The sequence below is a fragment of the Danio rerio genome, chromosome 5, assembly GCF_049306965.1.
Source record: "Danio rerio strain Tuebingen ecotype United States chromosome 5, GRCz12tu, whole genome shotgun sequence".
In the NCBI taxonomy this organism is placed as follows: domain Eukaryota; kingdom Metazoa; phylum Chordata; class Actinopteri; order Cypriniformes; family Danionidae; genus Danio; species Danio rerio.
Genome location: NC_133180.1, coordinates 42,520,310 through 42,545,967, shown reverse-complemented (window position 1 = coordinate 42,545,967; position 25,658 = coordinate 42,520,310). Strand labels below are relative to the sequence as shown.

General features: G+C 35.4%; 3 protein-coding genes and 1 long non-coding RNA gene across 32 annotated transcripts in view; 3 read left to right on the top strand and 1 right to left on the bottom strand.

Annotated features, from left to right (window-relative positions):
* Window positions 1–10,830, top strand: part of atxn2 (ataxin 2) — a 59,428-nt gene extending 48,598 nt beyond the window's left edge. For 15 of the 29 annotated variants that reach the window (XM_073950881.1, XM_073950880.1, XM_073950876.1 and 12 more), the window contains 5 exons: window positions 682–875; window positions 2,687–2,813; window positions 5,242–5,615; window positions 8,168–8,342; window positions 10,115–10,830. In XM_073950881.1, the coding sequence (XP_073806982.1) occupies window positions 682–875; window positions 2,687–2,813; window positions 5,242–5,615; window positions 8,168–8,342; window positions 10,115–10,143 (899 nt within the window). In that variant the 3' untranslated portion in view covers window positions 10,144–10,830. 29 annotated transcript variants of the gene reach the window in all.
* LOC141385575 (uncharacterized) lies at window positions 9,149–10,791 on the bottom strand. The gene is made up of 2 exons (XR_012406211.1): window positions 9,791–10,791; window positions 9,149–9,657 (listed from the first exon to the last, which is right to left on the bottom strand). It is a non-coding gene; the product is annotated as an uncharacterized lncRNA (long non-coding RNA).
* A 226-nt stretch (window positions 10,831–11,056) lies between the features above and the next one.
* riok2 (RIO kinase 2 (yeast)) lies at window positions 11,057–16,221 on the top strand. Its single transcript, NM_213554.2, is given in 10 exon segments — window positions 11,057–11,235; window positions 12,461–12,599; window positions 12,676–12,792; window positions 12,908–13,083; window positions 13,167–13,255; window positions 13,431–13,622; window positions 13,711–13,803; window positions 13,888–14,301; window positions 15,704–15,794; window positions 15,954–16,221. Coding segments are annotated over 10 exon segments (1,539 nt in total). The 5' UTR covers window positions 11,057–11,169; the 3' UTR covers window positions 16,116–16,221.
* Window positions 16,222–17,803: 1,582 nt separating this feature from the next.
* epg5 (ectopic P-granules autophagy protein 5 homolog (C. elegans)) overlaps window positions 17,804–25,658 on the top strand; it is a gene marked incomplete at its 5' end in the record, with an annotated part of 54,522 nt that continues 46,667 nt past the window's right edge. The window contains 5 exon segments of the mRNA NM_001110525.1: window positions 17,804–18,674; window positions 21,256–21,503; window positions 22,323–22,449; window positions 23,957–24,064; window positions 25,497–25,570. Of these exon segments, the coding sequence (NP_001103995.1) occupies window positions 17,804–18,674; window positions 21,256–21,503; window positions 22,323–22,449; window positions 23,957–24,064; window positions 25,497–25,570 (1,428 nt within the window).

Sequence of the window (25,658 nt, the reverse complement as noted above, 5' to 3'; positions counted from 1 at the left end):
GACATGGTATACGTTCATGTGGCGTCCAGAAGCTCTAGCTTTCTACATGTGTGCGTGCGCTTTGACAACATTAAAAACAATGTTAAATTTCCAACACAGACTAACTGTTTGATTTTACAAGGCTTCAGAGCCATGGGTATTGATTTGGATGCTGAATCTCAAAAACGGGTGACCATTGACTTGCACCGAGGGCCACAGATTAGCTAAAAATCTGAAGAAACATTCTTCAGTGGGTTGAGGGTGGTAAACTAAAGAGATAGATCACCCAAAATGATACTTTACTCACTATTTACACTCCCCCGAGTGGTTCCAAACCTTTATTAATTTATTGCTTCTGTTGAGCTCAAAAGACAGGACATTTGAAAGCCAAAGAGCTGCAACCATTGACACCCATAGTCAGAAAGCAAATATTATAGAAGTCAATATTTACAGGATTTCCATCTTTTGCGTCTCGGGAAGATTTGAAACAAATAAAGTGTCTGTTAACGATGACAGAATTTGTATCATTGGTTTGTATTAACTATGCCTTTAACTGTAAATTTAGATTTTTGCATAAGCTATTCCTTTAAGAAATTTGTGATGCGGAATTTTCTCCACTTATGATCTGACTTCTGATTGTAATGATTTTGGATGAGATTATGCCCATGTCTTTTTCTCTTATTTTACTGTATCTGCTTTCAGTTCAGAACATGCCACAGCAAAGACCAGACCAGCATCACCCGCCTGGCACGTCTACAATGATGCATTCAGCTACAGCTGCCGGGCCACCTATTGTGGCACCGAGTCCAGCTTACTCTACTCAGTACTTCACCTGTAGCCCACAGCAGTTTGCTAGTCAGCCTCTGGTACAGCAGATGCCCCATTACCAGTCCCAGGTACAGTGATAAAAATACAAAATGAACACAAAAAGTGTCTGTTTCCTTACCCTAGCAGATTTATCTCACGATACACTGATTCAGACTACAGAATATCATGTCCACAACCTGTCAAATAGCATACAGTATCTACTTGGAGAGTGCAATTTTGGACACGTTTATACGCGATTATAAAAGTGTCTTTGAGCACCTTCAAGTGAAACTGTGTTAGAATGCTGAATAAATTTTGCATTATGCATAGTTGTGTCCTAAAGTAAAAGTGTTTTGGGTGTATGTAGGCAGTAGCGTATTACAGATCCATGGAATTAATTTTCTGTTGGATCCAGATGTATGTTTATTGAGCTATTTTATTAACTCTAATCTCCAAAATAATCATCCTATTACACATACTGAAATGTTGCTGCATACATCTAAAAGTGCATTGCTTTAAAATGGAAGGATGACACTAGCTATGTTTCTTCCACCTATTTTTATATGCATTTGGATATGCACATAAAAAACGGTTGACGGAAACGCCAAGATGTGCAAAATGAGCATTAAAAAAACGTCTTCTGAGGCGCAAGTCATTTGTTAAATCAAGAAAAGATTGACGCAGCTTCTCCTACCGCATTGAATTCCATTTTTACTTTTGATATTTGGTGCCTGTTAATCAGAAAGTGAAGATTTTGTTCTCTTTTACTCATTAGATGGAAACGCTGCTTTTTTCGCACATCTTATGTGATATTCCTGTTTTGCTCGTACATTTTTTTAACATCTTTAGATGGAAAGATGCATAGCTAATGACTGTGGTTCTCCGATGTTTGCATGTTTGATCCCATTCTTTGAGAAGAAAGGGTGAATTGTTTAATAAAATCTGAAACCCCATTTTGGATTTTCTAAAAAAAACAATACTGCATGATTAGATCAAATTGTTTTCCTTTTCGGCTTATATTGTATTTAATTTAGTTTTAAATCTTGTCTATATTTCACCATGTTTTGATTTCACCTCACTGTCTAATGTTTGTTTTATTATATATTGTTTTATTATATTTGACAAAGGAGTTGAATAAAGAAATGCTCAAGAAGATAGCATATTAACATATACAAACATCCCAGTGAGGTTTTTATAAAACGTCATTTTAGCTTATTTGCATAGTGTGAATGCAATTAAAAGTGGGTATTTTGAGGGTAAGGTGTGTCACTTAAATTAATTGACTGTGTAATAGACTGTGAGACATTTTTGTCATTAAAGAGAAACTGCCATGATTTGCATTTTTCACTATAATATTAGAGGAAAATGAATGTTGTAGATCAAGTGTTCACCTGCCTCTAATGCAGGTCTATTTTCTCCACAATGTCCACAAGTGATGCAGATGTTTATGTATTCCTTTATTGTGTGACAGCAGTTGTACATAATATAAAGAAACTCAGTATTTTGCATCTTGCAAACGTTTTCCAGTTAATAAATTCCTGATCATATGCTTTCAATATATTTAGTTTATTTGCACAAAATTTTAAATCTGTCTACAAAGAAAATGAAATGATTTGAACCAACAATATTTGAAGAGTTCAGATGCAAAAACCTGTGCCGTCTGAAATTTCTATTCAAAATTAACATTTTTCTCAGCCTTCTTTTGTTTATGTTGAGTTATTTTACTTTAAAGAGCAGGAAAATAACTTAATCTTTCCCATAAATGTGGTATTACTAATTACTAAAATAAATAAAAACACTCATTTTAGAGCAAAATCTGAGTTTGCGTCTAAACTCTTCATTTGTAAACAAGAAAAGTGATGATGATCATTAATAGGATGTTGGCTTGATGTGTGTCCAGGCTCAGCATGTGTTCAGTCCAGTGATTCAGGGCAGTGCGAGGATGATCACCCCTCCTACTCACGCTCAGCCCAGCCTGGTCTCTTCCTCCACCACTCAGTATGGTGAGCAGACGCATACTATGTATGGTAAGAACTTCCCCAGCACAATGACTAAGCTCAACAAGCCCACATACAGTGTCACTGCTATGTATTGCTTTTCTTTTCGATAAATAACTCAACTCTACAGCAGTTAATGTTGGTCTTTCTAATGAGCCTCGCACACTATGTAAAATAAGGTGATCTTTTACAGGGCTCACAAAATTTTAAATTCCTGGGAGCACTTCGGACAGACACTCTTACGTTTTTGGTAGCCCAAATAAAAAATACATTATTTAATGAATAAAACCAAAAACATACACTTACTAAATAAAAAAGATATAATGACATTTCTTATCGGCTATATATTATTTTTTAAATAACCAAAAAAAGATGTTAAGTGAACATTGTTTTATGTATGTATGATAAAATGTTCCCTTGTGGTTATTTTTGATTATTTCTATAACTAACTTATTGCTACCTGTAAAATCTGAATGATTTTAGCTCTGAAGTAGAAACGACACAAATACATATTTTACCCAAACTGGAAAATTGTGTCATTATTTTCTCACCCTTCACTAACTTCAGACCTGTTTGTTTCTTTCTCTTTTAAACATGAAACTTTTTCTTCAAAATATCTTTAACTGTGTTTAACAGAAAGAATAAAAATCTAAACGAGTAAAAAGTAAATAGTAAAGTAAATAGTGAGTTATTTTTTCATTTTTGGGTAACTGCTTTTTTAACTATCCTTTTAAGCACAAGTCAAAAAATAAACATTTCCTTTCACTGCCAATTGTTTATCGATTCTGTTAAATAATTGCAAAAAGCTGACAGATGACATTAACTTATTACATTAGCAGTCCTTATTAACTTAAAACGTACGTTCTATCTTTCTTTATTACGTGGCTATGTTCTGCATGTGCTTTTCACAGTGACGCATGCACTCGCATTCAGTACAGAACAAGCGATTAAACTGATTAAGAAACCCTATGTTACGTTACTTGGGTGGTAGTTGATGATATTGTGGCTTATTTTCTTTATCACCAACAAGTGGATTTATTGCTGCCGTATCAGCAGCACAGCACATACATAATTATCCAGTTGTGAGAAAATGCAAAAGCATTGAAATGTATTTTTTCTCCCATTGGCCTGCCAGGCAGGTGGAAATGTATTTTGGTTGCCTGGCTAAAAAAAAAACAATAGACCGGGACATTGGACTAACAAATTTTGTGAGCTCTGTGTTGCTGAAAAATATAAAATTATTATTGATATATTATTTTACTACATTTGCCGGAGGGTATGTGTATATTGTAAAGCTTTCTTGTTATCAAGTTAATGTGATTAATTTAAAATTATAATATAGCAAAAACTTTAGTGCCCCCCACCACCCATAACACACATAAATTTACATGTACTGAAAAGATATACATACATATTTTTGCTGTATTTTTGGTCTTAAAAACAAGCACCATTTTGTTTTTCTATTATTATTAGGACTGTCTATTGATTTAAAGATTTAATCATAACTGCATTACAACATCAGGGACCTAAGTGTGTTTTTTGTATGTGTAATTTATAAAAATGCGCCGATATGAAAATGATTCGCAGAAGCGTAATGAAGTACATGGCCTAAGACCAAATACTAAACATGTTTCTTATAGTTTTTTCCTCATATACTTTGCTAAAGTTTCACTATGGCTTTAATTAAACAATAAAAATGACAGTCAATTTGGTCTTGGTTTTCAAAGAAAAGAATCAATTACAGAAGTACAAGTGAAAAATATTGTAGCAGACCATACATTTATAATACATACATTTAATATAGTAAATCTGTAAATTAACATTATATTTTTTTTATTTAATTGAATATTTTTATGCCCTTCTGTAGCTTATGGACATTTTATGACTTTTCTGAGGTAACAAGTAATTTGTTGTGACATTTGTACATGCTGTTTAGCTACTAACATGCAGCAATGTTGCGTTTTAATGCTTGAGGAGTTGTCTCTGCAAACCATCTACTGTAGTGTGGTCTGTGAGGGTGAGAAAAGTTGTCTGTTTCAGCTGTATAAATCACCATCGAGTGATATTTTAAGCTTTCGGTATCACATGAATGTGGTGAAAACTTAATTCACATTGATAGTAAAAGCAGATAACTTTTTCTTGTAGACAGGGCTATAAGACATCATGTTTGTAATCTTACCATTTGTACATTTTTCATTCTCTGTAATTTTCAACTGGTGTTGCATCTTTTACTGACTGCATGGGTTAAACAAAAAACACGTGCTGCATTAATAAAATTAGCCCTAATAGTTCTACATACATATAAATAAAGTGTACACACATAATGATATGTGACAAATACAAATGCCTTTTCTACAGGTGACTTTAGTTTATATTTATTTATTAACATTCATATTTATTGGATTTAATTTAGACAGTTTTATCATGCGTTATAAGCATTTGTACTTGTGTGTTTCAGTGTCACAGACCCCAATTCCTCAGCAGTTTCCCCATCCAAGCTCCACCCTGCACCCTCATCCACAGCACCCTCAGCCCTCTGCCACCCCGACAGGACAGCCCCAGCAGGGTACCCAGCACGGGGGCAGTCACCCGGCCCCCAGCCCCGTTCAGCATCAACAGCATCAGGCGGCCGCCGCTGCTGCAGCTCAGGCCATCCACCTGGGCAACCCACAGCAGCAGCAGATGTACTCTGCTCTGGCAGCCACCCCACCCTCCATGACCCCCGGCCCAAACCCACAGTCCCCTCAGGCCAGCTTCCCCTCGGCACAGCAGGCCGTCTATATCCACCCGCAGCATGGGTACAACCCTAACCATATGGCTCATGTGCAGCAGGTGAGTGCTAGTCAGTACTGAAGCCAAGGTTACGTCCAACTTTTACCACACTTTATGAGGATTTTCTAAAGCACATTATGGGTTGCACTTCTGATTTAGGAAACTTCTATTTAAAAAAAACAGAACCAATTCACTTCAGATTAAAAAGTTGCTCTACCAATAATGCATTGTGCCTAGAGAAATCTGAGTGAGAGGTGGGTTTGATTTTGTGCTTCATTTTTTATCTAAGTCAACATAACTCTTGGTATTTAAATGCAACATTATTATTGCTGACATATCTATGGTCAAAACTCTTGTGTTAGCTATGTTTGTTTCTCTGGATTCTTTTCTTTCTGTTTTCTACAGTACAGTAATACTCAGTGTGCCGTGTATCCGGAGAGTATTCATAGCGCTTGACTTTTTCTACATTTTTTTATGTTACAGCCTTCTTTCAAAATGGATTCAATTTATTTATTTCCTCCACATTCCTCACAAAATACCCCATAAGGACAATTATTTAATGTGGTTAAATTTTATTTAATATACAATCAAATATAATATTATGATAATGTAATGTAATAATAAATAATAATAATTTTATTACAAAATAAAATAATCATCATGGAGCAGTTTAGCAGTCAGATTTATAAACAAAATATGTGTTCTTTTCTAGTTGTAAATTCATTTTACAAAATTTACTTAGAAATTATTTTTATTTAATATGTCGAAAAGAAGATTAAGTGATATAAAAAACAGCAGTATAAATAAATATGTTGTCACAGTGGCGCAGTGGGTAGCATGATTGCATCACAGCAAGAGTGTCGCTGGTTTGAGCCCCGGCTGAGTCAGTTGGGATTTCTGTGTGGAGTTTAAATGTTCTCCTTATGTTCGTATGGGTTTCCTCTTGGTGCTTCGGTTTCCCTCACTGTCCAAAGACATGCGCTACAGGTGAATTAAATATAGATGTTTCCCAGTGATTGGTTGTGGTTGGAAGGGCATCTGCTGCGTATAAATATGCTGGATAAGTTGCCGGTTTATTCCGGTGTGAAGACCCCTGATTAATAAAGTGACTAGGGTGAAAAGAAAATTAGTGAGTGAATGAAGAAATAAATATTAAATGCAAGTAGAAAGGGTGCATTTAGGATTTGGGCCCTTTGGCTGGAATTGCTTAAGGCCCCACACTATATCAGCTCCTGATAGTACATTACAGTACAGCTACACATTTATTTCCATTTCCCCTGTCAGTAATATCAAAAATGAAAAACTGTACTATACAGTTTTTTGGAAGGTTATCTGGCACAACAAAAGAGTACCAAGGGTGGAGCTAGACTAGCTGCTAAATGCTATTCGTTTACAGACAATTGACATTTGTGTATGCAACGAGACACGAGGCATGACTGAATGGGAAGCTCTATATTAAATTCATAGGGAAACAATACACTGCTATACTACAATGAGTAATGAAAGTGCAGTCATAAACCATGCTCAACCCATTTTTAAACTAAGCTAGCTACTTACTTCTTGAGACAAAAGAACACGTTAAGAAGCAAGAACGTGATCTTCTTCTGTTTGTCCCCTATTGTTGTTTACAGAACTGGTCAAATGTTGTATCTAAACGTATAGAAAGCATCACTTCTCTTTTTACGCATACTTGTCACACATCTACCTTTGAAATATGAAAATGAATATGAGTGTAGGCCTGTCACGATGTCTGTTGTTTGTTTTACGATATATTTCACCAAATTGTAATATTTCATTGTAGTTATTTTAACAATTCATTAATCAGGCATTAAAATTAGAATGTGAAAACGGTTATGTTCTAAAAAAAATAATAAATAAATGTTAACAATAAAGTGCAACAGAGGCTGCGATATCTGTTACCAGATCTATTTTCAGTTTCCGGAGACCCACAGGAAAATATATTAAAGTAATTTTTAGTAAATACTGTGGTGTTTTTAACCATACTGACACCTCCAGTAGAGATAGAAATGCTGCACAATCGGTTAAAATGTTGCTATAATTATTATTTTTTAAGTATGGCCAGTGTATGTACTGCATCACCTAAAATGATTAAGGTCATGTCCAAGTATTGTGCGATAAGTCAATATATTGATTACTGTGACAGGCCTACTTGAGTGTGCAAAAGACATGATATGTCAATGACCCATATGGTTTGCTTCCTTGAGTGAGTATGACGATGATCTATATATTTTTTGCATACACCACACCTGCCCGGTAAGAATTCTGTTTGCAGGGGAAATTCAAACCTTGTCAGGGTGATGTGTACCAAACCGTTTTGTACTGTAATGTGCTAAACCATACCACTCCATGGAAATGAGGGATACTCTAAGTTGCCTTTTAATATTCAGTGTATGAACTGTAAGAGTAATGACATGATGACAGAATAATAATAATGATGACATGTCATTGCACCCATTTATTTATAAACACTTCACTAATTGTTTACAGCTTCAATATGTTCAACATAATTCAAGCAACATATCATGGGGCATACAGTAGTAAAACAGTGGATAGAAATACTAAAGAAAACTCATTGGTGCTGTCTCTTAAAGGCCCACATGCAGTCAGGGATGGTGCCCCCTCATCATGGGAATCCTTCACACCCCCCCACTATGATGTTGATGGCCACTCAGGCTCCTGCAGGCCCCCAGCCTGCGCTGCCACAGGGCACCCTCAACCCCATCCCAGTGTCCTCAGGCACACACTTCTACTCCACACTCACCCCTGGTAAGACCTCAGTTCATTTCCACAAACAGAATTCACCTTAACAAAGTATATTATATAAAATGAAATGCTTTTTAACAGCTTATTGATCATAGATCACAATCGAAGAGCAAGAACTTACGATATTGTGTTTAAAATATCGCTATTTACTGCTGAAGAAAATCAGTATCATTTGCACTGGTTCTTTCCATGACAAAAACAGCCCGCATGTCAAATTGCAATGGTCACTTGTGTTATATTACCCATAATCAAAATTTATATTATCTACAATTTTTTCTAAGTATCTGTCTAGTGGTGTAACATCACAAATCTCACTGTTCGGATAACATTATGGTGTTTTAGTCACAGATTAGATCAGCCGCTTTCAATTGCTTTCAATTTATTACAAAAACAGTACCGCAAGACACTAGGTTTTAACAAGCAAAACTGGGGACCTGTAATTGTATTAAGAATAAAAGAAATAATCCGCTGAATAAAAAATAAATAGTAAAATATTAAAAAATAGTGAAAATGTCACTATTATAACTACTGTTGCTGACAACTTTAAATCTATAAAGTGTATATTTAGCATAAAATGTATATTAAAGTGTATATTTAGTTTCATTTCAATAAATGATTCAGTTATTCACTCATAAAACTTTGTTTTATTGCTAGATGTGTCATTTTTGAAGAATTATTCAATGGCATATTTTTGATGGCTTTTTGTCGCCACCTATTGGTGAAAATGTAATTGCTGCCTAAAGCTTTCATTTTTGAGCGTCGTTAAATGGAATGACGGTGATTTCAATCTTTTTTTTTAACATCTGAGGTTTTATCTAAACTATAAACTGTTATCCTAGTACTGCTGCGTTATTTGACTGTTTGTAACTTCATAACTTATTCAAAAGAATAAACACAGAATATTTTAGGATGAATAAACATATGCAAATCACCATCATTTATACTTTGTTGCGTGGGTGTTGAGATCCTGATCTTTAATAAATTGTTCGTGCAGCTTACACTAAATGTATTAATGCAGGCTAAACAAGTAGGGACAAAAAACACCTTTAATGAAACCCACCAACACATCCCAAATAGCCTACCACAACTCTTCCATCATCATTATGTTTTACAGGAATGCTTAAATGCTTTCAAACATGTGATTTGAATTACGCGAGAGACTATCTCTGTGATCGTTACAAATTTAGGACTAATCTACTAGTAAAAAAAAAAAAGTATTTATCTGTGGGCCACGTGTGTTCCGAACCGTAGGTTGTGATCACAATTGATCTGTGATTTATATGGATCCGTTACAGCCCTATTATCTGTCAGTGCAACTCTTCATAAACAATGAGAGAGTGCTCGCTGCAGAGCCATTTGAGCAGAGCTGAGCTCCAGCGAGGGGGAGATCAAGCTCAAGCTCCCCCTCGCTGGAGCTCAGCTCGCCCAAATGGCTCTGCAGCGAGCACCACTTGTAAACAATGGCCATTAAGTATTGAACTTGATGAACGTACTATACAAAATACCGGAAAACATTTCTGTGGGCTTTCATACATGTAAAAATGTTCTTCATACAATGAATTTTAGTTACTTATAGCTTCCCTAGTGCTTTTTGCAATTTTATTCCAAGGTATAATATAATTAATGAAGAGTAAAACTCTTATCCTGTTATTTGCATTTTTGTGCAGGTCCAAAACATACAGAAATATGAGCCATTTTGACTCCTGCTGTCAATTCCTGTCATTTGTTTGAAGGTTTTATCAAGTGCATAATAATCGTTCTGTGTATTTGTTCAGTGCAAGCTCACCATCAGCAGCAGCTGTAGAGGATGAAGACCAGAGAACAGGAGGGGAGGGTCTCCTGATCCTTGCAGAGCCACCCAAACATCACCTTTTTTCTCCAAACACCCCCTAAACGAGGCCATCAGAACCTCAGTCATGCTGCTCTACTGCAACCCAACACCAGTGATTCAGAAACTCTAACAGGCAATGATGTGGTGAACCGTGGCTTTTTTTTTTTTTTTTTAAAGAAAACAAGAGTTTTAACGAGGAATCATTTTTCACATGTTTCAGTGACACTAGAACTCTTGCAGCGGGGTCCTAACAATAACAAAAAGCCCAGATGAGTGAGAAAACTGTGCATAAATAACTGGAACGTTTTGTCTGCACCTTCTAAGTTAAAGATAATTCTTCCTTATATTGACAGTATTAACGTTACTGTTAAATGCTGCTGCTATAAGCTGTGCTCAAGACCATGGGGTAAATCAACACCAACAACAACGAGAGATGGTTCTTCTAACCAAACTAAACTCAAGAAACTTCCAATAAAGATGATGTTCGGCAAAAAAAAGACAAAAACAATGCAGATAAATTATTTATTAATTTAATCTGATGGCAAAACCCCATTAGACTTGACCGTTATAAGAACTGTTAAGTTAAAATAACTTTTACTTTGTAGATAATATAAATGAATTAAAAAAAATTAAAAACATTAAAAAAAGTTTTAAAAACTTTACACGCCTTGGCTGTTTTATTCTCTTACATTGTGTTACTTTATTGGCATATTCTGTGTATGTGTGTGCTCTCATTTGCCCTGGTCTCATGTTTGTACTTGATTTTTAAATGTTGGTAATGTGCCTGTTTTTTTGCAAGTGTGTGGGAAAGGTGTCGGGTGCACTTCCGCTCCGGGCCGCCAGGAGAAGCGCTGAGTTTGTCGGCTTCACTGATGCAGACGTCAGAATTCTGCACTCTTCCGGTTGAAACATGTGGAAGGGCTGGAAATAATATCGCCTTGTGAAAAATTGGCAAAAGGAGAAAACTTTTGAAATTTAGGAAACACCGACTGTGCCACTATGGGCAAATTAAACGTGGTAATCCTGAGGTATCTGTCTAGAGATGATTTTAGAGTGCTGACAGCGGTACGTATCCATTTCATGAAACCGTCTAACGTTATTTGTTTACTAGACTTTTCATCCAGCTTTAATGTAACAACATTTCGACTTGCTCACAGTCTTTATGGACCAAAAGCAATATTAACATTAAAATGCCAACCGAGTGACAGTTTTATCAGTGCAGTTTCGTTGTTCTTGTTAAATCATTGTTAATTATACTGTAATAATTGTGTATACATACGTTTCATACTATAAATGTTTACGTTATATATAAAATGTCTTTTTACTTAAGTTAAAACATTAGAATTTTGTCTCAAATTTGGTATAAATGTCTGACAACATTGTACCGTTTTGTGCGTTTGTCTTTGTATGTATGTGTATACAGTGTATATACACAATAAGGTTAAGTTGATTTTATATTCGCACATTCAGACTTTTTTCTTAATAATATTATTTCAGAAAAGTATTCATTGCATATTCTAAATAGTGAAATCATATTAGCAGCCAATTACTATCAAATTACAAAATTGTTCACAGTCAAACAAATAGTGCTATTGTCGTTTTGAAGTCATACTTGCATGCGAATTCAGTCCAGATATTCAATGTACCATATTAAACAATGTATGGACTGTGACTGAATGTGCAAATATAAATCAAACTTTACCTAAATTATATATACTCACCTGCCTCTATATTAGGTACACTTTACTAATACCTAGTTGGACCCTTTTTGCCTTCAGAACTGCCTTAATACAACAAGGTACTGAAAATATGCGCCTACAGAACTGCCGCTCACTTGATATTTTCTCTTTTTCAAACCATTCCACGTAAACCCTAGAGATGGTTTTGCATAAAAATCCCAGTAGATCAGCTGGCACCAACAATCATGGCATGTTCAAAGTCACTTAAATCACCCTTCTTCCACATTCTGATGCTCTGTTTGAATTGCAGCAGATCGTTTTGACTATGTCTGAATGCTTAAACATGCATTGAGTTGCTGCAGTGATTGGCTAATTAAAGATGTGCGTTAAGGAGTAGTTGGACAGGTGTACCAAACAAGTGACCAGTGAGTGTATATGAATATACACTGTAGAGAACATTTGAAGATGATCAAAGTTTTCACAAGACAACAATAGGTGTTGTTAAATAAGTTTAGGGCAACTTTGAACGCTTTTTATCACACTTCTAATGTTGACTGCTGTATATATGTAATGAACTTTTATTAATATAAATTTTCTCCTGTGATGTGCAGGTGGAAATGGGCATGAAGAACCATGAAATCGTGCCAGTAAGTCTAATTGCGTCCATTGCCAGCCTCAAACACGGAGGATGCAACAAGGTTTTGCGAGAGCTGGTCAAACACAAACTTCTGGCCTATGAGCGCAGCAAAAGTAAATGCTTCAGCATTGATAATATCATTCAGTAGTGTGTGGGGGTCTTTGCAGATTCTGACTGTTTCCTCTCTAGCTGTACAGGGCTACCGGCTGAATTACGGTGGATATGATTACCTGGCGCTGAAGACACTTTCATCCAGAGATGTGATTTTATCAGTTGGAAACCAGATGGGAGTTGGTAAAGAGTCAGGTCAGCACCTGAAGGATACATATTAACATGTTTTGTTTTTTTTAAACAAAAAGAATACTTTCTTCAGACTTAAAACATACTTTTTTTAAAAAAATGTATTTATTTTTTTTTTTAGATATTTACATTGTTGCTAATGCGGAGGAGCAGCAGTTTGCTCTGAAACTTCATAGACTGGGCAGGACGTCCTTCAGAAACTTGAAGAATAAGAGAGATTATCACAAGCACAGAAACAATATGTCATGGCTGTATCTGTCCCGGCTCTCTGCCATGAAAGAGTTTGCATACATGAAGGTAAAACCCCAAAAGCTAAGTTGTTGTTGTTTAGGCTGTTCGTCAGGATTTATTTTATGATTCCTTTTTTTTTTTTTAAACAGGCTTTATATGATCGAGGATTTCCTGTTCCAAAGCCAGTGGACTACAACAGACACGCAGTGGTGATGGAGCTCATTAACGGTTACCCGCTGTGAGTTTACATGCACTTTGCTTAAGATCAACATATTTTTACGCAATATAGACTTTTGTTACAATAAAAACTTTAATGCATGATGATTAATAATCTGTCATTTACTCAGAAATATTTTGATCCATTATTCATGATTTTGTAATAGTAATGAAATATTGCTGTATTCTCTGCACAGGTGTCAGGTTCGAGAGATTCAAGATCCTGCTGCACTGTACAGCGAAATCATGGAGCTAATAGTCAAACTGGCCAATCATGGCCTGATCCACGGAGACTTCAATGAATTTAACCTAATGCTTGACGACAATGATCACGTCACAATGATCGATTTCCCTCAGATGGTCTCCACCTCACATATAAATGCAGAATGGTGAATATCTGTTCAGATATCAAACTGATTATTATTATTTAATAAAGAACAATTGCAGCAATGTAATAAATGTTCTGTTTCCTAAAAGGTACTTTGATCGTGATGTCAAGTGTATTCGAGATTTCTTCATAAAAAGATTCAACTATGAAAGCGAACTCTATCCAACCTTCAAAGATATCAGGTAATGTTTTTTCTTTCAGAATGCTTTACTATGATGTTGTCCTAACTTCAGAGGCTGAACAAAGTCACATTTTCCTCTATACAGAAGGGCATGTTCACTGGATGTGGAGATCTCAGCTAGTGGCTACACAAAAGAGCTGCAGCAGGACGACAGTTTGCTCCACCCTGAAGGTCCTGAGAGTGATGGAGATGAAGACGATGAGAGCCCAGAGTCAACTGACGACACGCATCAGGCGTCCGCAGGGGACACTATCGACATGGAGGAGTTTAAACATGCCATGCTTGAGCTAGAAGGGCTAAAAATAAGTGCAGAGACTTTATCAGAAGAGAACAACACAGAGCCTGAGGGAGCACGATGTGAGCAGGACGTCCCCTTAGAGGATCTTCAGACAGAAATGGTTTCTGGCATTTCTGAAGACTTGGGCAGAGATGAGGTGGAGGATGAGTGTCCTGATTTGGTTGACCTGTCTGCATGCAATAAAGAGTTCAGACCATTCAGGTGAGCAGACATGTTAAGATAATGTGGTGCAGTTTTTAGTGTTGTAACTTGTAGGATTCTGCCTGTATACATTTTTCTTAGCCGAAGAAATGGTATAATAACCAATTACTAATTTTAACAAAATGTTAAAAAGGATGGTAAAGTACAATATGTAACACTTTACAATAAAGTCTCATTATGTTATTAAATGCATCAAAATCAAAGAAATAATTTGAAATTAAAAATTATTTTAATTAATAAAAAAAATTTAAAATAATTTTATCTGTTATTAACTCTTTTTTAATAGAAACATTGAGCCTCTCTTAATGCATTATGTGGCAATATCTAAGAGATTAACATTGTCATGACATTTACTTTAGTTTACTTATCTGTTAACAAATGGAACCTTAATTTACAGAGTTAACGAACAAAAGGCCTATAAATAATCAAAAAATTGTCAATATTGTTGGACAGATTAACAAGAAAGTGTTATAATAAATTTAATAAATGTATAATATCTACAATAAATATATTTATTTAAAATAAATTGCTTAAGTGTTAAAGCATCTGTGATGAACAACCACTGCTAATACAACCATCTGAATATTCTTAAAAGGCACTCTAAAAGAATAAATAATAAATAATTATTCATGGTATTTGCCCATAAGTACCCATGATGTCAATATTGTGCATGTTCATTATCACAATTTATTGAATATTAACAAATGTCTATGTAACATTTTTCAGTTATCATTAATTCTAGAGCTTTAGTTACACAATGACCACTTCAAAGACTGAGTGTTAGTCGGGGTTAACTGAGATAAATTATCCATTGTTGGTCTCATAATGCTATTTTATATTATGAAAGCACAACAGCTCCTTGTTTTTAAGAATGTTATTATAGACCATAGAAGTTCAGCTTTTTCACTGAAGTCAGGGATTGTTCAGGGAAGTTGACATTTGACTAAAAGAGGGAAACCCCTGAAAATTGCACTGTGTCATTCACTGTGTAATGAAGCCTATTAGAATACAGTCAAAATCCTCTTATAAATAAAGTTATGAAAGCAAACAAATATCCTTTAGGTTTTATAATCTATGATAAAGCTCAATGATAAAGTAAACCTCCTCTAGCAAGAAGTGCTGTTTGAGCATGATTGCAAATGCGATCAGTTTTATACCGGAGTTCAGCAAACTAATTTATATTGAGTTGCATTTTAGACACAGTGCTTTTTGAACTAATGAATGTGGTTGTAAGTTAAGGCAGAGTACAATATTTGTGTATTTTCTAATAATAAATCAGGCACTTTGGATGAATTGCTTGCATGAATGATTCGACGAGCCACTCATTAAGACACAGACTTCAGTGTCATATTTATATATTAATAAAATAACTTCTATTAATATGATTCATGCAATCCCACAGAGACCAACTGAGCCTCGAGAATGATCACAGGAGAAGAACAACCAGTGAAATGAGCATGGCAAGTGTGGCCAGTTGCTCTACAATTCCACCAGTGAGTACAAACCATTAGAATGCCTCGTTCACAATAGCATGATTAGTGAATATTTTTGGGTATGCATATATAGACAGGAAGTTCCTTGGAAGAAAATTAGTTACCACTGCTGAGATTTATGTTGTATTGAAGCTATGTCTTGGATGTTTCCCAATGCAGGAGGTGATCAGGCAGAAGGTGAAGAGACAGCTGACCAAACAACAGAAGGCGGCTCAGAGGAGACGTCTGCATAAGGGGGAAGCAAACCTGGTGACCAAGGAGAGGAGAGAGAACCAGAACAACATCAAGAGCAGTCTGGAGACCGCTTCCTTCTGGGGCTGAGGATCTACACACTCAGCCTAATGGAGAAATGATCTCAGGACTGCTAACGGTTTTCACTTGTGTGTGTATATAAAATTGATTAATAAAACATCTAAATCTGCAAGTTGAGTTGGTTGTATGATTTCTTTTTTGAAATATATCACTTTTTTGAAATAATAGTAAATTGTTGACCATCAATCACAAGTATGCTGGAGATTTTTGTTTGTTCAGCTGAATATGCATGGTCTCCTTCAAGCTTAACATGCTAATGTTTTAATAATGCAAACATTTTCCTTTAAATTGCTCTGCGAGGTGTCAGAATCAGTTTTGCGTGTTTATTGTTTTGTAACATATAACGTAAAATTTATCCAAGTTGTCACCTTGACTCAATATTAAACGTTCGCCTTTTGTCCCTCTCCGCTTGCCTTTGAAGGGCGGAGAGACACGTGATCTGTGTATTGCGATAGCGTCCAGGAACAAAACAAACCCCAGAGCTGACAGCTTCGCTAAAGCTTTATGATAGCTGTCAGCTATTTTTTATAAGAGGGATATCGCAGTATATTACTTGGGTAAGTTGTGGCGTTTTTCTTTTCATATAAGATGATTCTGAGGTCGTGTTTTGGGGAGTGTAATTTGAATCAGTATAACCTAATGTTAGCAGGGGGAATGTTTGAGTCGTTTCTCCCTATTGCAACGATACTTTTCACTGGATAACGTTTTAAATTCGTGAGGCTAACAACGAGTTTTTTAATATGTGTCCTTTCTCTTCGGTTTTCGATGGTTATTTGGGTTGTGGAAACTCACCGCTTCAATTTCCGCTGTTTCTCCAATGTTGTTTTCGTTCTTCCTCAGCTTAGACGATTGTTGTCATATAAACATATATATATATATATATATATATATATATATATATATAATTTGTTTTATATGACTTATTTTCGTTTTTCAAACCCATGTGTCTTTTTTTTTTTCAGAGAAAAAAAACATGTAACGTTATGTCTTCTCTGTTTTGCCGTCCTCTGTCACTTTCAGCCTTTTATCTGTCTATCTGTCTACGTATCCTTTTGTTTGTCTATCTATGTATCTGTCTTTCAGTCTGTGTTTTTATTTGGACAGTATGTCTATTTAACTTTGTTGATCTATCTGTTTGACTATCCTACTGTCTGTCTGCTCAATCTGTCTATTTATCTGTCTGTCTATCTGCTGTATCCATTCATCCATCCGTTCAAAATTCTTTCTATATAGTTGTCTGTCTGCCTGCTTATCTGCGCTATTCTGTCCATCTGTCAACTGAAACAAGGGATTTTGCTGAATGTTGGTAGGGCTGACAGTCTCAGTCACCTTTCCGTTTCAATTCCTTTTCTTTTTATTTCAAAGTAAAAGGTAACTGCGAATGTGAGGGATTTCACTTTGTCTACCATACCATAAATAATGCTGAGTCGTCATTTCTGGCTGAACTGTCTCTTTAAACTGCACATCTCTTTTTTTGAAGTGTCATGACTTGTGTGCCGCAGGGTCCCGTGTGGATCTGGAGAAATAGAGTGATTTTATAAAGATCATGTGGTTTCATGTGTGGAGATGGAGGCTGTGAGACCTAAAAAGGCAAAGTCCAAATCCAGTGGGAAGCCACAGGTGAAAACCTGTCTATAAGCTCATTTTATCAATCTGTAGGTTTGCATTTTTATATAATTTCATGTTTTTAAAAAAAAGCTTCATTTACAGGTCAAAAAGGAGAGGCAGTCAGAGAGCGTCAGACAGCCCTTAGGATCTTCTAAAGCAGTTAATGAGCCTGAGTTCACTGATGTGCCGCTCAGCCTCCCTCATGTGCCTCCTGACCTCAACACAGCTGCCTTTCAGACTTCACTAGATCATCATGACAAAGCTGAAAATGAGCAACGGCATGTTCTCTTATGCGAGAAGCCTGAAGTAGTACAGAAATCGACGTGTCATGAAGACAAAGAGCATGAATTGCCATCACAAGATGCTGCACCTCGGCTGGACCAAACATCAGTGCTTGCTCCGTCCAGCCAAAGTGATCCCAAACCGCTCAGTGCTAAACTTGAGCCATTTAGTGTCCCCTCTATATATCCCTCTATCCCAGCTTCCCTCTCCCAGCCTCAGCTCTCAGAGGACTCGTACTCTATCTCCTACGAACTGTTAGATGGCTCTTTAATGCCAGCAGCGTCTGAGAGACTAGTAGCTCCGGCTGTTTTGGCTCTGGCTAACCAGGAGTCCTCTCCGCCCAGCTTGGTTCCAGTGGAGGTTGTGGATGTGGAAAGATCTAGAGAGAGGCTTTACCCAGAGCTGCCTAAGACCTGCCAGTCTGTGAAGCCCTTCACTAGTGAGCAGCTGCGCATGTGGGAGCCCGGTTCCTGGCTGGAAAACGTGGAGCTGCATGAAGCCGAATTCCAGAATCTGGCTCATCAAGAAGGACATGAGCTGTACGAGCTGCTGCTAAGCTACTGGAGGTGCCGGAAGCAGCTGACGCAGGCCCAGACTGAACTGCAGGCTGCTAACTCGGACTGCAAAAATGTGCAGAATCGCCTGTGGAGCTTCAAGGATGAAAGGCTTTCGTTACAGGTCAGTCATGTTATCTGTTTGTCAATTCAGTTCAGTTTAAAAAAGCTTTATTGGCATGATTGTTAAGCATTACTAAAGCATTGGAGATTCCTTAAACAATGGATAAAAATGTAAATTGATTATATAATTCATATATACATACCGCTTTAGAAGGTTTCATGTGAATCTCAAGAGGATGGGTTATTAGTTTGCCTGCACAGAATCTGCACCGCAGAATTCTGCAGATTTTTACCCCATTATTGATTCTGTTTATTTACTTGTGTAAATGTGTGTAAATTTTGATTTCTTTAGTTTTTAAATTAATGGCAGTAATATTTTTGACTAATTTGAAAACATTCATATGATTTATTTACAATACAGTTTGTGAGGTAATATTTTCTGTATTTTGTATATATTTTATATGAGAGACTTGCTTTATTTACCAAATAAAGTGGATCTAATTAGGTTTGTTAGCATTAAATAAAAGTTAAAAAGGTATTACTTTTCATTTCATATATTACATTTTTTACTTATCATAGTTATGATACAAAATCATTCTTATGAATCCGCAGATTTTTAACACAAATTTTCGCAGAAATTTCAAAAATGTCTGCAGATTCCGTCTAGTTATAAGTTATTTAGAGAGAAAAAAAGCTGAACAACTAAAAATTAAGTAGGGCTGGGCTATATGGTAAAAATCCAATCTCGATAATTATTTTTTATATTGAACAATAAAGATATATATATATATAGTTTGATTCAAGTTGTTAATGCTTCCAGATTTAAGAGTACCCCAACAAAGACTGAAGCCACAAAAATTAGAGGGTCCATTAAATGGCTTAACATTTTCGTCTGATACATTTTCGGTGGCAGAAAATTCAGTACATCTCTAATATCAACACACTTTTAGATTCCCATTGCACACATCTTAGATCAATGTAGAGTGAATAAAAAGTCCAGAGCTTATCATTGTTATTGACACAAATTTCATCACGATTCTATATAATATTGTTTATCGGCTCAGCCTCATCATTCTATTAATCTGTTTTTCTGTTTGTTATCTCCTTCTGTCTGTTGTTGTCTGACTTTTGCATCTGTTGATTTATCATAGTATTTATCAATCTATTGTTCTCTCTTCCATACTATTCTTCTGTTTATTATGCTTTCTGTCTTTAGTTCTGTCCTTGTCTTTTTGTCAGTCGTTCTGTATTTGTATTTTGCATTAATTTGGATCCCCCTTCAGCTACAGTATGCCTTAAAGCATTGCTGGTCTTCCTGGGGTAAACACAGGGCTTAAAATAAATACATTATTTCATACATAAGAAAATGTAATAAATTTATGCATTACAATATTATTAGTACACATTACTTTCAGCTTATTTGCTAGCATCTCAAACGTCTTCAATAAAAACAAGGTGTCCGCGGGGTCTTAAAGTATTAAAGTTAATAAATCAGTGTAGAGAAATTTAAGGACCTTAAAAAGTATTAAAACGTCTTAATGCTATTTTGCAAGGTATTACATTTCATATCATTGTTGATTATGCAATGTATGGTTGTATGCTAAAATTTGCCTGAATAAAATCTGCAAATATCAGGATGCTGTTTAGTTAATCCTGATAGATTTGACATCATGTTGCTTTGTTTACTACAGAAACCAAGGCAACACCATTTTTTCTGCAGCTATAGGTGCCAACGTGGGTATGAAAAATGTTTTAGTTTTGGATTAGTTTCTTACATTAATATTTAGTAAATATACTATAAGTTAAAATCTCGCCAGTGTTTTCGATTAAACTTAAAGTGGTTATAAGGTCTTAAAATGTATGGAAAGAGTCTTGAAAAAGGTCTTAGAAGGTATTGAATTTCACTTTCTGATTCCAGTATATACCCTGGAAAAATGTAAACCTTGATTTCCTACAATAATCTTATGAACAATGAATTCAAAAAAAAATTTTGTTTTATTTTTTAGAAATTCCATGATTTTGTTGCACTACATTTAAGAAAGTTGCTCATCTAGAATCATATTAATGTACAGTAGATGGATATTAGATTGCAATTGATTATGCTGATCTATTGGAGTTTTTAAATGTGAAACTTCCCATGTTGATAGCAATAATGCAGCCACCATTCTGTCTTCTATCCATTGACATTTAAGCTCTGAATGCATACAGTTAATATTTCATATTTGTAATATACAAACACAGAAGGATTATCCTCAATGCCCTATTTTGTACGGAGCTGGAGCTTTCTTAAATCCTTTTTTACGGTGCTAGCCAATATCATCTGACAGTAGTCAAGCTGTGAAGAAAAACAAAGTCTAATATTTTATTATATCTCATATCAAACCTAAAATATTGTCCTGTCTAAAAGTATTTCCTTTATCCTGATAAACATACAAAACATGGTAAGTTAGTTTTGTTCAGAGCTTAATGTTTTTCTTTGTAATGTCCATTAATTTTAGTTCTACTTCCAGTTTTGCATCCTGTTTGTTATCTGAGTCATAACTATTCCCAGATGTTTGTTTAAGTGACATTATGCCTTCGCCATAGAAATACACTGCACTGGTCTATTTTATTATTCTCAAGCACACCTGTTTGTTTTACAGGGTGTATGTGCAGACCAGAATAAGGTGTATGGCTACCACTGCTACCAGCAGGTGACACTGAACGAGGCTGCGTTAGCTGAGCTGAAGCACCTGTTTTCTGCTAAGGCGGAAATCCTCCATCAGACAGTGGCTCTGCACTCATACACCTCCATCCTGTCCCGTCTGCAAGTGGAGTCTTATCTCTACCGCTTGCTCAGCAGTAACCCCACCACCAAGAGTGTGGCTGTGCAAGATACAAGTGCAGGCAAGTTCACACTGATAAAAGTCGAGTCTGTACATGAGCCACAAATTATTGGTTAGGTTTGTTTCCTAAGGAGTACCATGTCTTGTCTGTCAAAAACACTTGCACAAATACACTTGAAAGGATAGTTGACCCAAAAATTCATCTTTTGTCATCATTTACCTACTGACCCGAGTTTCTTTCTTCTGTTAAACACACAAAAAAAAAGATTATTTGAAGAATGTTGGAAGCCTGTAACCGTTGACCTCTTAGTATTTGTTTTTCCTACTTCCTACATCTTCTTTTGTGTTCAACATAAGAAAAGTAGCCCATATAGGTTTATAACCACTTGAGGGAGAGTAAACTGTGACAATTTTCACTTTTGGGTGAATATCCCTTATGTTCGGTTTGCGAAGTCATCCATCTTTGGCGAATGTGCCAGAAAATATTTTTGATTTCTATTTATTTTAGTTCTCACTGAGTTTTAGACTTGTTTCATTTAGAAGACTGCACTCTATGAAAGCCATATTTGCTGTCTACATAATACATTTATGGATATCTTATTTAGGAAAAGTACAGTTACTATAATACAGTTAATTGTTATTTAATCTAATTGTTGGATGTGGCCTAAAATGGCAGCTCTGGAGGGTGTAGCCTTTGAAATTAGGCCCAGAATTAAGCTTTTAGCTGACACTTTTATCCACAGAACTGACAACTTTCTTTCATCTATATTATTTTGTCCATTCATCCTGACCACTGAAAAATGATTGTTCTCATGAAAGTAGTTCTGCCTGTGATTTTGAATGTCATGCTGTCTATTGATTTTTGTATTGAATGTCTTAGTGAGTCCAAAGTCTCAGCCCTCGTCTTTGCAGCCGCTGAAGGAAAGCATCAGTGTGCTGTTCATCTTCACCCGACGGGTCCTAGATGATTCTCAATTTCAGGCTGACATCCATCTCTGGCTTCAGAGGCTGGTAAAGATCTCAAAATACCTAATAATGGACTGCAAAATAAGTCAAAGACTAGATAACTTTAGGTTATGATAAAAGAACAAATTACTGTTTTAATTTAAGGACAATTAAAAAGTAGTAGCCTCATTGTACACTCAAAAAAAAAAATTGTTGAATGAACATGATTTAATCGTGGCACCCTTTATGCATCTAATCCAATCAAGTAAACCTGAACTGCTTTGAACATGTTGTATGAACACAAAGCACATTTGTAGATAAAACATGGTTTCAATATGTCAGTCTAACTTCTTTTCAACTAATTGACTCAAAATGTTTGTATTGTATTATTCTAATTAAAATTATTCTAATTTACTCAATGTAACACTAAAGCTTTACTTTAACAAAATTATGTCTTGTTAAATCAGCTAGTAAATTTCTTGTTCAATATTGTTGTTTAAATTCATTCATTCATTTTCTTGTCGGCTGAGTCCCTTTATTAATCCGGGGTCGCCACAGCGGAATGAACCGCCGATTTATCCAGCAAGTTTTTCATGCAGCGGATGCCCTTCCAGCCGCAACCCATCTGGGAAACATTCACACACACACTCATACACTACGGACAATTTAGCTTACCCAATTCACCTGTACCACATGTCTTTGGACTGTGGGGGAAACCGGAGCACCCGGAGGAAACCCACGCGAAGGCATGGAGATCAACCTTCTTGCTGTGAGGCGAACGTGCTACCCACTGCGCCACTGCCTCGCCCTGTTGTTTAAATTACATTTTTTAAATTACAATAATATGAAGCGAGATTTAAAATTAAGTAATTCAACACAAAAAGGACAGAAAACATGTTATATATATATATATATATATATATATATATATATATATATATATATATATATATATATTTTTTTTTTTTTTTTTTTAATTTTTTTTTTATAGCCTTTAGCAGGCACCAATCACATTTAAACAAATTTCTTCTTTAATATTCTGATACAAAATGTTATATAATATCCAAAATTGTAATATGTAATATAAAATGTATAAGAAACATTTAGCCAACAAAATAACCTTGGCTCTTAAGAAAACTGATCCCCAAGCAATACCTGTAGGACGTTAACATCATTTTTTTTACCAATTGAGTTTAAACGGCTTTCTTCACTTTGGTACTCCTATTCAAAATATAAAAGTATAAAATGTATAGGAAACATATAGTCAACAACATAACATGCATAACATTCAAGCTCTTGGGAAAACCAATTCCCAAACTGTGCCAAAAACACGCGGTGATACTTCTTCTTGTTGTTTCAAATTTTTATTTTGTAAATCCAATACATGCCTAGTTGATTTTTTGGAGTGTAGTATTTGTAAATATTACCAGGTATAAGCATTTATGAATCCTTTTTATTTTTTAAAATCTGGTGTACGTAAAGTTTTGTAATTCATGCTAAAATGGCAATATTAATACACTTGAATTTTCTGTAGATAAAAGGATATTAGTTATAAGATTTCTTTTTCATTCAGGTGGCTGTGCTTCATCAGGTCGGTTCTACAGGAGATCATCTATTCATCCTAAACCACCTGCTCTGCTGCCCGGCAGGTGTAGGGAAATGGGCTGTGCCATTCCTACAGGTAGGGAAGCAAAGCCCTGACATTGACCCGTAGAAAATGTTAACAGGGACATAGAAAATGTATACAGCGGCAAAATAAAATATTGAACATGTCACTCTTTTTTGACTTGTTGACTTAAAATTTCACCAGATTTCAGTAACAAACAAAGCAATCCATACATACAAAGAAATCAAAAGTAATTACTTCAGAAATTGAGTCAAGTGTAATAAAAATGACACCGGGAATTGTATTGAACACATGAATAAAGAAAGGTGTAAAAAGGCATGGAAAGCCCAGACAGCAGCAGACATTTCTTAGTAATTAGAAAGCAATCCTGCCCCTCATCAGTGTTAAAGCTGCTAAAATGAACATCCAGTCTTCTGACTTATAGAAAATAAGAATTAAAGATCAGTGTTGATAGATGAGTCCCACAGAATTGTCAATATTTTTCATCAAGATCATTAATTTTTGGACTGTTGAAGTCTGGGAAACGGTTCACACCTGAGCAATATATATAATATAATTTATAATATATATAATATAATTATATTTCTAATTCTGTTAGAAATATATTCACCAGGATAAATCATAACATGTTCACTACCTATTTTTTTCCCTCTGTGTATGTGCGTGCGTGCGTGCGTGCATGTATGTATGTATTTATGTATGTATGTATGTATGTATGTATGTATGTATGTATGTATGTATGTATGTATGTATGTATGTATGTATATATATATATATATATATATATATATATATATATATATATATATATATATATATATATATATATACACACACACACTGTACATCCAATTGTCAAATAGCCACTTGTCTTATAATCAGTGGTAGAAAGAGTACTGAAAAATCGAGTGGAAGTACCATTACTTTGTAAAACATGCCGAGTAAAAGAAAAAGATCTGTTCTAAATACTAAAGGTATTTAGTATGTAAAAAAAACCTTTTTTAAACTACACAAAGGTAGTGAGTATTGCGTGTTACACTGTGAAAACTATTTCGTCTTATATCCTGCAAATTACATCAGTGTCATTTTCTTTTTTTGCGTGTTCTTTTATGAGTTATTTAGCATGCATAGACTACAATTTACAGATTTGCTACATTTGTAAAGCATCTGTGTCTTCTTGAGGTCTGTCTGTCTGATGTGATCTTTCAATGTGCAGTTTAATTATATGGGAATCACAGAACCACGATTTAACTTGGCCAATCACTGTACAAGAAAATAAACTAACAAAGTAGTGACTGCAGGTTGACTGAAAAAAGTGCAGAAATACTGCATATGCATATAACACATTACAAGTTAACATTTTTAAACCTAGTTAGTAAATTACAATACCTGAGAAAAACTTCCCACTTACAGTAATTGGACCATTTGTAATTCATTACTTTATAACTGTGCTTATAATAGCATTGCATCTGCTCTCTTTTAATAGATCAAAGTATTGGATAACCCATCTGGAGTATATCATTTCATGCAGGCCCTTGCTATCCTTATGTCTCCAGCAAGGTAAATATTAGCTGGAAAAATGAACCTGTGATCCACTGAATAATCATCATCAAGCCTAAACTGGATGCAAAGAAAATTGGATTTTATT